This window comes from Salvelinus namaycush, chromosome 2 (assembly GCF_016432855.1).
Source record: "Salvelinus namaycush isolate Seneca chromosome 2, SaNama_1.0, whole genome shotgun sequence".
NCBI classification, from domain to species: Eukaryota; Metazoa; Chordata; class Actinopteri; order Salmoniformes; family Salmonidae; genus Salvelinus; species Salvelinus namaycush.
This window is the reverse complement of record NC_052308.1, coordinates 40,691,359-40,705,943: the sequence shown is the minus strand read 5'-3', so window position 1 is coordinate 40,705,943 and position 14,585 is coordinate 40,691,359. Positions and strand designations below refer to the sequence as shown.

Sequence of the window (14,585 nt, the reverse complement as noted above, 5' to 3'; positions counted from 1 at the left end):
GTTAACAGAAGGGAGTTAAATACCCAGGTAAGAGTTAACAGAAGGCAGTTAAATACCCAGGTAAGGGTTAACAGAAGGCAGTTAAATACCCAGGTAAGGGTTAACAGAAGGGAGTTAAATACCCAGGTAAGGGTTAACAGAAGGCAGTTAAATACCCAGGTTAGGGTTAACAGAAGGCAGTTAAATACCCAGGTAAGGGTTAACAGAAGGCAGTTAAATACCCAGGTAAGGGTTAACAGAAGGCAGTTAAATACCCAGGTAAGGGTTAACAGAAGGCAGTTAAATACCCAGGTAAGGGTTAACAGAAGGCAGTTAAATACCCAGGTAAGGGTTACTGGAGAAGTGCTAGTAACACAAGGGAGTTACATACCCAGTTAAGGTAATGATGTGGGGTGGGAGTGGGTCAAGCTCCAATGTAAGAGTTTACAGGTCAAACATAAATGTAAATGTAATGGGTTATTCAATTACGGAGAGCAGCACCCATGTAAATTCCAAGGCCTTGGTGGAGCTTTGAATACATGTTCAGTATTCATGTGTGTCTTTTTGGCTTGATCGCTCTTCAGTGCGAGAAAAAAAAGATCTCCCTCTGGACGCGGTGGATCAGAAAGGGGAGGACGGATCATTTGACTACCAGTAAGTATTTCTCCTGAATATGAATATTTCTCATATGTTTGCGGAACTATGTATTATATGGCCCAATGTTCCCCTGGGAGGTTAAATATGTGTTTCACCAATCAGTGACCGATTCATCGATGCAGATTTTCTATTGTAACACTGTGTAGTAAATAGAGCTAGGTATGACTGAGTCATGCAGGCTTATATAGAGGGGGATTTAGTAGGCTTTTGTCTGGTTGGTTTACTTATGTATGTGTATGCTAGTCATCATGATTATGATGTATGGTGTTCAGTCTTAGGATCATGCGTAGCAGTGTTGATCTGCATGTACTGTATTTAGACATCAGGAACGAGGGACAGGGACTCTTAGGTCTTGTAATCCTGTTATGACAGGAGTTAGTATGTGTTAGGTCTAGCAATGCATGTGTTCAGTAGTATATATATTTGTTGGTGAGTGATTGTCTTTTGCTCATTCCAGGTCCCACTGATCTGTCTCCACTCGTTTTTCTCTGTGGGGAATGAGACTCTCTCTGTCCACTTTTACTGATTAATTAACCCTCTAACTTAACCGTCAAGTCAGCTTACTCACTCTAATCATCCTGATCCTGCTTTATTGAAATGGTGCTAAAACCCATGTCCTAAGTTACACAGACAGGCAGAGGGTATGTGCACACTTAAATGTGTAGCTTCTGTTTGCCACCTAAATCCATAACTAAAGTACATAGAGAAGCATCCGTACACAGCCTGTCTGGTGTGTATTGTTGTGGTGGTAACACACAAAACCTTTGGCCTTTGGTTTCCAAGGTAGCAATGACCTTTGACCTCTCACATGACCAAAGCTAATTCCTGAGTAGAGATACCTTCTCGGGTGACCCTCCTCCTCTGTTGCCATGGTGATGACCATATTACCGCTGACAGTGTCTTAAGAACTTCAGAAGGAGAGGAAGTGCCCCTGTACTCAACCCCCAGTAACACCACGCAACCTGTAACCCAAACCCCTAACTGTTCTTATGAGTCTGAAATGGAACATGGCACCTTCATTTACCCAAGATTTGGGGGCACCTACTACCTAGACCAGTTACAATGGTTTAGTCAGGTATATTTAGAGTCATTTGAAGAGATTTTATTAGTTTTGCTTTTAGAAAGCATTACGAGCAACAAAAATGATATATATATATTCACGTACACCGGATAGGTGCAGTGAATTGTGTCGTTTTACAGGGTCAGCCATAGTAGTATGGCGCCCGTGGAGCAAATAAGGGTTAAGTGCCTTGCTCAATCACACATCCCCATATTTTTCATCTTGACATCTCGGGTATTCAAACTAGCAACCTTTCGGTTACTTGCCCAATGCTTGCCCAATGCTCTAAACGCTAGGCTGCCTGCCACCCAGAAAACTTACACCATAAAAAAATGTATGAAATCATTTGAACAGTGTTGTTGTAGGTGTTTATTCTACTTGACAACAAAGTGCTGTGGTTTTAAAGTGTTAAGTGTTTTTAAAAGCACTTGGATGTGTAGTGTGATGTTCAAAGGTGAAATCAACCATTATCACTTGTGTGTGAGCAGTGCTCTACTGTTATGTTTATACAAGTGTGTGAGGCATGTCGACAATGGAAAACCAAAGCAAGTCCCTGCTCTCGTCTCTAATCAATGTCTATTAATATTAACCTCTTTCCTACAGTGAAGGTCATTGCTAAGCTCACACAGTGACACACACTCAATAGCACTGGCTCTAATCCCTTTGTCTACATAACTCACACGTTGTGTTGGTGTATGTGTACGTGCATGTTTGGGTGTGTGTGTGTGTGTGTGTGCGTAAGGGTGTGTGGCGTGTACGTGTGTGTGTGTGTGTGTGTGTCGTCTCTGGCTCTCATACGCTTGTGTGTCACCTGGAGGATGTCTCCTTCCTCCCTTCCCTCTCTCTCGCTCTCTCTACTCTCTCTCCTATCTCCACGTCTCTTCCCTCTCTTCTCCACGCTGAAATGGTCGTCTGTCCCTGACAGGAACGAGAACGAAAAGGAGAACAGGTACTTTGGTTTTGGCACGGTATCCTGCTCCCGGCCTGCGCATGTCTGGGGCAGATACTCCCCTCCAGACTGGGGGAGGGGGGCTGCCTGCGGGTTTGGGGGTGAGATTGGGGGCGTTCGGGGTAATAGTGGGGGTGCGGAAGTGAGGCAATAACTGCGACGGTAGATCATGGTCTATGACCAACTTCACCCTCCTCATTTTGCACTACTGTTCATGGGGTAGAAGGGGAAAGTGAGAGATGGGTGGTGGAGGTGAACACAGTACACCAGCCAATTTAGATATCTCAGTTCCCGGGGTGTCAAACATGTGACCAGGGCGCAGTTGAGACTCTCCGGGTAGTGTGAATACACAGATAGAAGTGAGAAGAGTGTTGTTTCTGCACAGCTAGACCTTCCGGCAAGGGACTTCGGAAATATGTAGCTAAGCTGTAGCTAATTAACAAAAGCTTCTATAATCAGTCCCTGACTCTTTGGGTATATAGTCTTCTTCCATAAAATTAGGTCAACTTTCCCTTCAAGGCAGGTTAGTGAATAGGACAATCCCATTTCAGGGCTAAACCATGTTATGCATCACCAGGCTACTTTGTCCTAACCTTAAGGCTAAGATCATCTATTGCCCTGTGTATCCATGGCCTGGCCATGGCTGTTCCACACCTGCTACCTCACAAGCAGAACAACAGCCATTACAATAGGCAAAATAACTTAAGCCCAAGGCTGTTCTGTACCTGTTCAATACAGGCCTCTGGTGGAGAGTTCTTGGCAGGGACCAGATCCATCCATGGGTTGTTCAGGGTTAAGAGCAGCAAGTGTTCAATATGGGGCAAGTGAGGCTAATCATAGCTGTGGTTTAAGCGTCGCCTCAGGCTTATGACATTCAAGTGAGAAAAGCGTGTTAGTGTTCAGGACTCCGCTGAAGTGCGCAGACAGTGAGCCAAGGCTCCGTACTGTGAAAGCCTCTTCTTATTACCAGTCTGCAGGATATCACAGAGTTGGAAAAGCAGATTTCGGAGTACCACAGGCCTCACTTTAGATCCACAGCTGAAGAGTCACTAATCTCAATATACTCTGAAAGTGTCAATTTAATCAGGTAATAAAGTGTCAGGTAAATCCAGGTAATTTGCAGATGAGAGAGAGCGAAGGAGAGCTAGAGAGAGAGAGAATATGCAGGGTTTTCTTATCTGTCCCTAGAGAGCTGTCAAGTGTTTCATGGATCAGGTAGGTGATGTGGTGATCCTGAAACTGATCGTGAGCACTGAGAAGTCCTGAACCCTTTGTCTCTGTCGAGGCTTTGATCGTGTTTTCCTACCCTTAAGGTTAATTGCTTTGTTTTTCTTCCAACAGCTGACATTTCAAAAGGCAGCAACCACCAGGTGCAGAGGCGAAGGCTGAGGACGGAAATCAATTTGGGCCGAAGTGAGAGGGAGGGAGGGAAGAAAGTGTAGGGTAGAATCTGATGGAGAGAGGGTTTAAGGAGGGAGGTTGGAAGGTCTTCCGTTGGAGTTTGACACCCTTGAGGAACCAATTTGGGGAATAAGCAGCAGAGAACCTTTGCAACATGTGACAATAAAGCCTTTGTATGCAGATAAAATAGCAACACGTACAACACTATCTCCTTCCTACATGCTGACATTCACTGCTGCTCACGTCCAATAAACAAATGCTTATTCTGTCCCGTTTCGGTTGAGTCAACCTGGGCCTTCAAAAGGGTCAGACTGACAGATATGTCGATAAAATAAACATGCAGGAGTAAACTTAGTATGTTCTGGCCCACATAAAAAAATACTACAGTGTACTATAGAATACTACAGTACTTACTATAGTAAACTGTAGTATACTGTATAATACTATACTACACACTGTAGTATCCATTAAACATGGGTAGTACTTACTATAGAGAACACTGTAATAAATACTAAAGTTATGTCCGTAAAAACACTACAGTCCGTACAAACAGTACACTTTTTAAATTACTGTAAAAACAACAGTATTGAATTTGCCTCCCCATATCGCAATTTGTGCCACCCATAAGTGAGAAATCTAAATGCCAAGTGTCGACCATATATTGTTTTCCCACAGGTTATGGAAGATGTGCTCATTTATTATTTCTCCAATAGGTTTCCTGAAGGAGAAAACCTCCACTTCTATGTCAAACACTATAGTAAATATTACAGTAATGTCTCCAAAAACACGACAGTAAACACTACAGTATACTACAATCTGCAAAAACACTACATTCTTTACTATAGTGTATACAGTTTTCTTTTAATACACTATTTATACTATAGTTAACTGTACATATTACAGTATAATACAGTATGATACATTATACTACAGTAAATATGACAGTATAAGACAGTATTCACTGTAGTGCGTAAGAACAGCCCTTAGCCGTGGTATATTGGCCATATACCACACCCCCTCGTGCCTTGTTGCTAAAATAGACTATAGTATTTTTTCATGTGGGGGAGTACTTTTCTTAATTTATGATGTATAAACACTTTGACAGTTCTATCTCTGCATGTGCGTGACTCTATGGCAGTGGTGGCCCACCCTGCTTCTGGAACGCCACAGTGTGCAAGCTTTTGTTCCAGCCCAGCTGTAACACACTTGATTTAACGTTCTGTGGTTTGTACATTGAAGACTGGTTGTTTGTTTGAATCGGGGTGTTAAAGCTGGGCTGGAACAAAAGCCTGCACCTTCTGCAGCTCTTCAGGACTAGATCCGGCCATCCCTGGTCTATGGTGTATCCAGTTTGACTTGCTGTGGTGCTACAGACTCAGCTGTTAGGGCCTTCATTTGCCAATTGCCAAACCCACAGATGCGCTCCTTGATGTAGCTCTGGTCCCGTGTGTTACTTGCGGCTTGAAACGGCTTCAGCTGCCTCCATCTGTCCATTCATTCCTCCGTAGAAGGCATTTTCTTCAGTTGAAGAAGGTTCAAGCCTCACGTAACACCGTGGACCAGAGCTAGCCTTGATGCACCTCATGACCAGATAGATAGTTATCCCATTTTCCTTTGGCTATGTAAAACCTAATTCTAGGGCTTTTTGTTCGGTATCCTATGATTATTGTTGCTTCATCTGTGTTTTTGTTTGTTTGATGTCATAGTACAGTATTAGTATGGGGCAACTATGTATGGGCACCCAAATGTTTTTGACCCACTAGTAAATGTGATTTTAGGTCTATATCACTCAGGTATATTAGCAATTCCCCCCCATTCAAGATCGCATTTAAGATCTCATTTTCAATCCGTGTGTTTATTCAGTATGTTTGTCTGTTCAGTGTGTTTTTAGCCGTCTCTGTTTTTTGTTCTTCCTCACCTTACGTCTTTCCTTTGTCTTTCTGTTTTGGTTTCTGTTCCCATTGGGTCAAATCAAGTTGTTCCTTGAAAAGGTATGGAAGGAGTCTGCGCAGTGCACACCACAACCAGAATAACCCTGAAGTAATATGCATTATTTACTTTGAGATCGCTCAGACTTCTTGCATTGGATTTTAATCGATTAATATCTAATCACACACTAATCACAACCTGTTGAATTGACTGAACATTGACCATTCTGTTTTCAATTGAATGAAAGTCGTAGCTCAAACATATTCCCACTAAGGCTTAACCAACTAAAATCCTCATTTCATTTCCAAGATATTGTTGATTCCAGTCATGTCGAAGTAAGCGGAGGTGGAAAGTAACAAACTGATGTTGACATTTACGCAATTGATTTCTCTAGTCCAATTGATATGTTAATTGAGCTGGATAATATTCATCTTTATAGAAAAATGCTCAAATAACAAAGATGAAACAGTTTGTTTTGAAAGTAGTTTCAGACACTGCAGCTTATTTCAGTAGAATAAAGTATTCCCAGTTACTTTTTCCACCTTTGCTCCTTTCTTAAAAAATAATCTAATCAGATAATTGAATCATTCTACACCCTCTCATTCTAAAGAGGTTTAAAGTCGAAGAACGCTTGGTCTTTTATACCTCCTCTAAACCTTCTGGCTCACTAATATTGCTTGAGCGATAAGGTCAACACACGAAAGCTGGGAAACCCGCGACTTGAGTCAAGTTTTTTTTAATGACTTTGCCACTCTAGTAGATTTATTCAATTATATAATGTGGAGATGTCCTCATAATTCAGCTGTAATACTCCACTCTTGAGTGGATTTAGAACTATGGACAATAGTTTCGTATTTGCCAGCTGCTATGCTTCTCACCTTATGGTTCGATAAATCTTAGTGAATTTGAGGGTTGTGAAAATCTAATAAGTTCATTTCTCCATCTGCTCAGGTCTACTAAAAATCAAGGTTGTCATTGACCATGCCTGTATAAGGCCAATGTCTACATACACTATTGTATGTATGAGAGTGAGTTCTAACACTCCTGATCAATTCCTCACTCAGTATATTAATCGATTAAAATATAAAAAACATCTCCCGTGCAGTTATCCAGTTTCTTCTCATCTATTTCACTCTCTTTATTTTCTGGTCTACTTATCTTCTCTAGACTCTCACTCTCTCATGTATGATAAGATGGCGGCTCTGAGGACGGCGAGTCTTGCTGGTTCCTGCTTGACATTGCTTTTGTATTGCTTTTTCTGCGTTCATTGTTACTTTGTTTGCTCAGAATCTTCGTGCAATATTCCTACGACCGACAAACACTTCTGGATCATGATTGGAAGCTACACACTTATCTCTCAACCTCCCAGATCTGGAATAATACATTAGTTCCATAGTTCCTCGCACTGCGGGCTTACCTGACCAAAGGCAAAGCCGGTGATGAAGAAAAGTAAGGGAAGGCGAACTCTGAGCTAGGCTGAAAAGACCTCTTCTTACACTCCTAGAAAAAAAGGTGCTATCAAGAACCTAAAAGGGTTCTTCTGCTGTCCCCATAGGATAACTATTTGAATAACCCTTTTTGGTTTCAGGTAGAACCCTTTTGGGTTCCATGTAGAGTCCTTTATACAGAGGGTTCTACATGGAACCCAAAATGGTTCTCCTTTGGGCACCGCCGAAGAACCCCTTTGGAACCCTTTTTTCTAAGAGTGTAGTATCCTGATGGCTAATGTCCGATTGCTGGAAAATAATCTTTCAGCTCAGAGCAAGGCTTCAATCGCAGACATCAGGGAATGCTGTGTCTTTGTTTTTACAGAGACATGGCTTACGTGAAACTCACTCGACTCTGCTATCCGACTAGATGGCGTTTCCATTTTCCGTATGGATCGTATGGCGGCTTCTGGTAAGAGTAGGGGAGGTGTATGCTTCCTCATCAACATTTCCTGGTGTAATGAAATTAAAAACATCTGTTCACAACCGACCTGGAGTTCCTGATGCTAAAATGCCAACCCCACTATATGTTGAGGGAGTTCATGTGTATTATTATCACAGCTGTGTACATACCGCCACAAGCAACCAGCAAGGTGGCACTCAGTGAACTGTACAATAATGTTAGCCTGCAAGAAGCCTCTCACCCGGAAGCTGTCTTTGTCGCAGGAGATTTTAACCAAGCAAATCTTTTAAAAATTATTCCAAAGTATCGCCAACATGTATCCTGCCTCACGAGAGGACCATGCTGGACCATCTGTACACAAACATCCATGGCTCGTACAAAGCAATCCCCCGCCACCACTTCAGCCAATAAGATCCCGTCTCTGTGTTCCTACTCCATGCCTACAAGCAGAAACTCAAGAGGGAGCCACCAACACAGAGAATAGTGAGGAGCTGGACAGAGCAATGCTGCAGGACTGTTTTGAGAATGCTGATTTGATTTTTTTTTATTCATCCACCCAGAACTTATCCATTAACATTGAGAAATATACATCGTCAGTCACAGGCTTCATTAGAAAATGTGTTGATGATGTTGTACACACAATACCAATCTGGATATAACCCAACCAAAAACCCTGGATGAACAGATACATCCATACCATGCTGTGAGCCCGTACTGCAACATTTAATGTCAGCAGAACGAACCACAACGACTCAGTTGGAAGTGTACAAGGCAAGCAGGTACAAGCTCCGCAAATCCATTCGTTCGACAACTCAGACTTGCGACACTTGGCAAGGACTACAGGCTATCACTGACTATAAAGGCAAATCCAGCGGATTGGTGCCAACCGAAGCCTCCCTCCAAGATGAGCTTAACATCTTCTATGCTCGCTTTGAGGCAGACAATACAGAGCCATCCAGGAAGTATCTCACTGCTCCGGATGCTTTCGCTCTCCACGGCTGATGTGAGGACAGATCTCAAGAGGGAATATTCACAAAGTCTCCAGCCAAATGGCATCCCTGACTGCATCTTCAGAGTGTGGGTGACCATCTCGCGGGCGTCTTCTCTGACATCTTCAACCTGTCCCTATCCCAGGATGTAGTCCCCACTTGCTTCAAGGAGACCACCATCGTTCCAATGCCCAATAGTTCACATGCCCAAATGACTATCGCCCCGTCGCACTCACCCTTGTCACCATTTAGTGCTTTCGAGAGGCTGGTCATGGCCCACTTCATTGCCAGCATGACAGGTACACTGGACCCACTCTAATTTCCCTGACTCTCCAACAGATACACGGAAGATGCCATTTCTATCGCGATTCACACAGCCCTTACACATCTTGACAAGAGGAACACCTACGTGAGAATGCTGTTCATTGACATCAGTTCACCATCCAACACTATTGTTCCCTCCAAGCTCGTCACCAAGCTCAGAGCCCTGGGTCTGGACACTACCCTCTGCAGCTGGATCCTGGACTTCCTGACGGGCAGACCACAGGCTGTGAGGATTGGCAATAACCTCCTCCACACTGATAACCAACATCAACCAGTCAGCCTATAGGAAGGATGTAAGTGAACTGGCACATGCCCCGATCCACATCAACAGGACTGCAGAAGAGAGAGTCAGTAGTTTTAAATTCCTCGGGGTCCACGTCACCGATTACTTGATATGAACCAACAATACTACCACTCTTGTCAAGAGGGTGCAACAGTGCCTCTACTTCCTAAGGCGTCTGAAGAAATTTGGCATGCCACCCCAGGTCCTCTCCAAATACACCATCGAGAGCTTCCTTACCAGTTTCATCACGGCCTGGTACCAGAATTGCTCCGTCCACGACCAAAAGGCCCTCCAGTGTGTGGTGAAGATGGCCCAGTACATCACTGAGACACGTTCTATCTACAATCACACAGACACACACACACACACACGCACACACACATCACAACTGTTGCTACCAGACTCTTATTTACTAGTGTTGATACAGTTCGGTCTGGTTTCCTTGGTAATTCTTGGTTGATGACCTGTGTGCTCAGTTGATTTGGTGACTGCATGGAGCATGCTCAGAGCCATGACTTCAGGTAATCTCTGTCAGATTATATTCCGATGTAGTTGGTCTACTAACCGGCCAGCCTTGATACAGTACCACACCAGCAAATCACCAAAGAAAATGTCAACACAGTCTGGTTTGTAGATCGATCCTTTCTACAGCCAAGATAAATATTCAACACCTCCAACTATGACGGAAAGACTGTTGAAGAGCTAAACTTCCATCTTTTTCTCTTCCCTCTGCTCTGGTAATGCCTTTCTGCTGTTTGCTATCTGCCTGTTGTAAGAGTCTAGAGAGCTAATGTCGGTTGATAGCACCAGTGTCCCTCTGCATGACAGTTCTCTCTCCCTACTGCAGAGGTAGAAGACATAGGGACATGTTCTGAATTGAGATGCGCTCACCTACTCTAACTTGAGCTTTCACACAAATTGTCCAATCCCCGCAACACTCTGCTTTGTGTGTGAGCATGAGGTTAATGCACAGATCTCACATCAGAACATAGTCCAGACTGAGTGGCATGTGTATGTGTGAGAATGCGTTGGTTTGAGCATTTAAGGGCAACATACGGCTTCCCCAATGACTCAGCGGTGCTGTAGCAGTTATTGTAGTCTACAGTATTTATTTCAGCAAGCTTATATTATTGCACTCTGGTTGACAACTGCCAGTGTTTTTATATCATAGCTAAAGGCAAGTATCGATGTTGTTCCAAAATTGTTTTTTTGAAAGTGATTGTGTTCCCGTGTGAACTGAATGACCTCAGCTTCAGCCTGTGATGATCTGTAAGAGAAAGGACTGCGGAAAACTACAGTCAACACTTCTCTTGTATACAGCTGTTCCCTTCCCCAGTTCTCCTCTGACCCATATTCTCTCTCCCCCTTAACCTTTGGGACGGTAAGGACTCACTTGCGGTGATGACCGTGTCGATGACATCACAGGCAGAGTCTAACCTTTGACCTTTTTACCCTTTGTAGCAGCGACGAGGACAACAAGCCTCTGCAGGGTAGCCAGAACTCTCTGGACGGCGGGGTGAAGGAGAGTGACGACAGCCTGGTAGACTACGGCGAGGGAGGGGACGGCCAGTTCAACGAAGACGGCTCCTTCATTGGCCAGTACACAGTCAAGAAGGACAAGGACGAAACAGAGGGCAACGAAAGCTCCGAGGCCACCTCACCCGTTAACGCCATCTACTCGCTGGCGTAACCCCCCCGCCGGCCTCGGCCTGGGGATCTGAGGAGCTCCCCTTAGCGGTCGGAGGGTGCTATTACCACCACTACTACTACCACACACACACAAACACAGATATGAATATGAATATATATATATGAATCTATGAAAACACGTATACACACGTAAACACACAGCGCCTGCCTGGAGACTGTTTGGCCTCTTTAAGCGGACGGAGAAACCATTCCTCTGAGAAATAAAGGGGTGCGAATGGAATGGAAGCTACCATATACAGTGAGCCAAGCCTTTATTGTCAGCTCCAGAAAATGGCTTGCCGAGGCAAAGTTTGGGAATCTTGAACAGTACCGGTTTCTCTATGCTCCTCCTCCTCTTGCCCATCACACAGACGTTAGTGTGCCTAAAGGGCTGGCCTCAAGTATAGAGGACTAAGAGGCAACGCAGAGGTTTTCAAGCATTTTGTGTGGCACTAGAGCTTTTTTGTTTTCAACGTCCTCAGCTTTTCCCGCAACCCCCCTCTTCCTCCCACACATATCATATCTTTACCCAGCATTCCTAGGGAAGGAGACACAGACGCTCCTCCTGTGAACATATCAGCTACAGACCACCAACACAGCAGGATGTCGGCAGATATGTTTATCATATTGATATTTCCGCAAAGAGAGATAATTCTGGTACAATAGACGAGTCATTAGAATATATGAATGCTGTAAACTCTGCTAGCTCACCTTCTAATTCGCTGCAAAACTATGCACTACCACCACCTCATGTTTTTGGGTAAAGTCTGGTTATGAATTTTATTTTTTGTTGTTTTTGTGTTGATTCTCACAGGTTTAAAGAAGAATAACTTGCTTAATGAAATGGTATCGTTTCCTCCCCATCCCGCTGTGGTAAATGTACTTCTGTTTCACCTCCAAACTCAAGTAGTGTGGAGATATTCAAAATGGCCACAGCTATAGCAATGCCATTCCTGCCTCAAGCTTTGTTATAGTACAAGCCTATACTATGTCAGTTATAAATGACATTTGAAGAAAATATTTTTTTTCAAGCATGGTAGTACTTTAGTGCAAGAGACAAAGGAAAAGTAGCTTGGAGAGGAGGTTTGCTCTGCTTGGTAAACTGCTACAGACTGTCTGTCCATCTCTATGGCGAATGGTGCTCCAAGGAGGTGACTCACTTCTTGTTTACTTCCTGTTTAGCATGACTGTGATCCTTAGGCTTGGCTTGATCGGCACCTCTTTTGTCTGCTTCTTTTATAACTGATCTCGTTATGGGACAGGAGGAATCTGTAGAGGCATGTCTTCACCTTCAAACCTCTAGAAATGATTTGGAATCCTAATTGACTGTTGAAGTCAAAAATAAACGAAATACTGCTACAAAACATATGTAATGTCTTTGAATATAAGATACAGATAACTCTGTGAAGGTAATGAAGGTCCCTGCAGATGCCACCTGGCCCTAGTCATCATTGTCATACGAAGCCAGTATGTCAAGGAAGTGTGAAGAAGTTAGAGCGCATCGATACTAATACATTGGTCGACCGCCATTTTACCATTTGATCCTTTCAATAGTAGAACTCATTCATGAGTCTTCCTTGATGTTTCACCTCTCGAAGCGGTAGAAAGCTCAGCACCCACTTTTACAACTTATTACAAGAGCATTACTAAAGTCTTTCACGTTAAATCAAATAGATCTTAGCTAACAAATTACAATTAGCTAACAGAGGTCACATTGTATTTCAGATAACTATTTTATATTTTAATTTATTACATTATGTCGATAGTGTTAATTAATATATTAGTAATTCACTTATTAATTGTTGAATACACATGTTTGACCAACTGAATCAATGGTATCACATCAGAACCCACTCTGAAAGCCACGATAAAGAACTTAACGGGATTTGTTATTGTACATAAGAAAAGGGAAATCTGCTGTATGACACATCTTTTGTTGCTATGGGTATTTTTGTGTAAACTAACAACATTGACTGTCACCATTAAAGACGTTGTGGTGATCTATTCATTGTGCTGCTCTTCATGTTGAGTATTCATGTTTGTATTACTGTTATTATTCCATGTTGGTATTAGAATTGATTTAATATAACTTTAACTTAACACAGAAATGTAACATTGCTTATTTGTTTGACATACTGTAACTGTACGTACACGTAAGTCCTGAAACAATATGTATTTGTAAATATCTATCAGAAAAACTGCTTTATGAGTAAAGAAATAGTCACAAATCTGTATCCACCAAGCAAATGTACCTGGTGCATCCCAAGAATGATGTCATGTGGACCTTTGCAATGTAGCTTTGATTACGATTGTGACTCAAAATTACTCAATTGATGTTGTCCCTAAGAACTTGCTTTGAACTTGTAATATATGGCTTGTGACTTGTCTATCGGTCCGTCACTTTTCTGATGATCACTAATTCAAAAGAAACAGTTGATAATAAACACTATCTTGTGGAACAGGTATACAGTAGTCAGCCACTTTATGGTGTAAATAAAAAGTGCTAATGAAATGTGTTGTTGTAGCATACTGCACACACCTGTTCAATAGGTATGAAAAAAAAAAGCATTTGCTGAGGTAACGGATAGCCATTTTTCCCCTATTTTGTTTGTTTTTGTATTGTCATCTCTTAATAAGGCAACCCCAGACTTTCTCAAGGCTGCACAGACTCATTCTCCCATCATGCCATTCAGCTTACATGCCTGCTGCTCCACTCCTCCTGGTGACAGCCCAGTGGCTGGTGGCCATTTTGAAAGGGACAGATTTGGTCGTGTGTTTCACTTCTTTAAAGAGATGTCTTGTGTTCTGCCTTCCTCCTCTTAGACTTAAAAAAATGTAATATACTGTATGGCCATCAACATCCTCTGTGAACGGGTCCTCTTTAAACCTTCTTTCTCCAGTATGTCAAAGCAAGTTTTGACCCATTTGTTTTTCATGTTGTTTCTTTGTGGTAAAGTTCACCGTGACCACTGGGTAGTGACTACATTAGCCTACCATGCACAGACACCTGACCACTGTATTAACATGAGGACACAGGAGGCCAGGAGTGCTGGCAGAGACACAATACAGTGCCTTTCCTGTTGCTATACGCTCTCCTCAACAAGACAAAGTGCACAGAGAAACAGTCCAATCACAAAACTCCAACAACCCTTAAAAACTACTGAATCACAGAATGTTCGACGGCGGATTTGGCCTTGAACTCACCGTTGTTTGAGTTCTGTACAAGCCCTTTCCCCTGACAGCCTTTCTCCTTTCCCTGTATGGATCCTTAAGGGGTAATTAGTGAACTGGCTAGAAAACAGAAAATATAATAATGCATATTTGCTGATACACAGTGCTTTCTTATGTATTTTTATTTGTTTGTGTGCGTTTACTGGAGGTGCATAAGGAGTAGTGTTTTTTTATTCCGTTTGTAATATGTGTATCTTTCGACAC

At 42.8% G+C, this 14,585-nt stretch overlaps 1 protein-coding gene across 1 annotated transcript in view; it reads left to right on the top strand.

Moving 5' to 3' along the window:
• LOC120026080 (neurofascin-like) overlaps positions 1-14,072 on the top strand; it is a 54,096-nt gene extending 40,024 nt beyond the window's left edge. Inside the window, exons 22-23 of the mRNA XM_038970877.1 lie at positions 564-633; positions 10,923-14,072. Coding sequence (XP_038826805.1) covers positions 564-633; positions 10,923-11,151 — 299 coding nt within the window. The 3' untranslated portion in view covers positions 11,152-14,072. The remainder of the gene's footprint in view (positions 1-563; positions 634-10,922) is intronic.
• Positions 14,073-14,585: the final 513 nt, after the last annotated feature.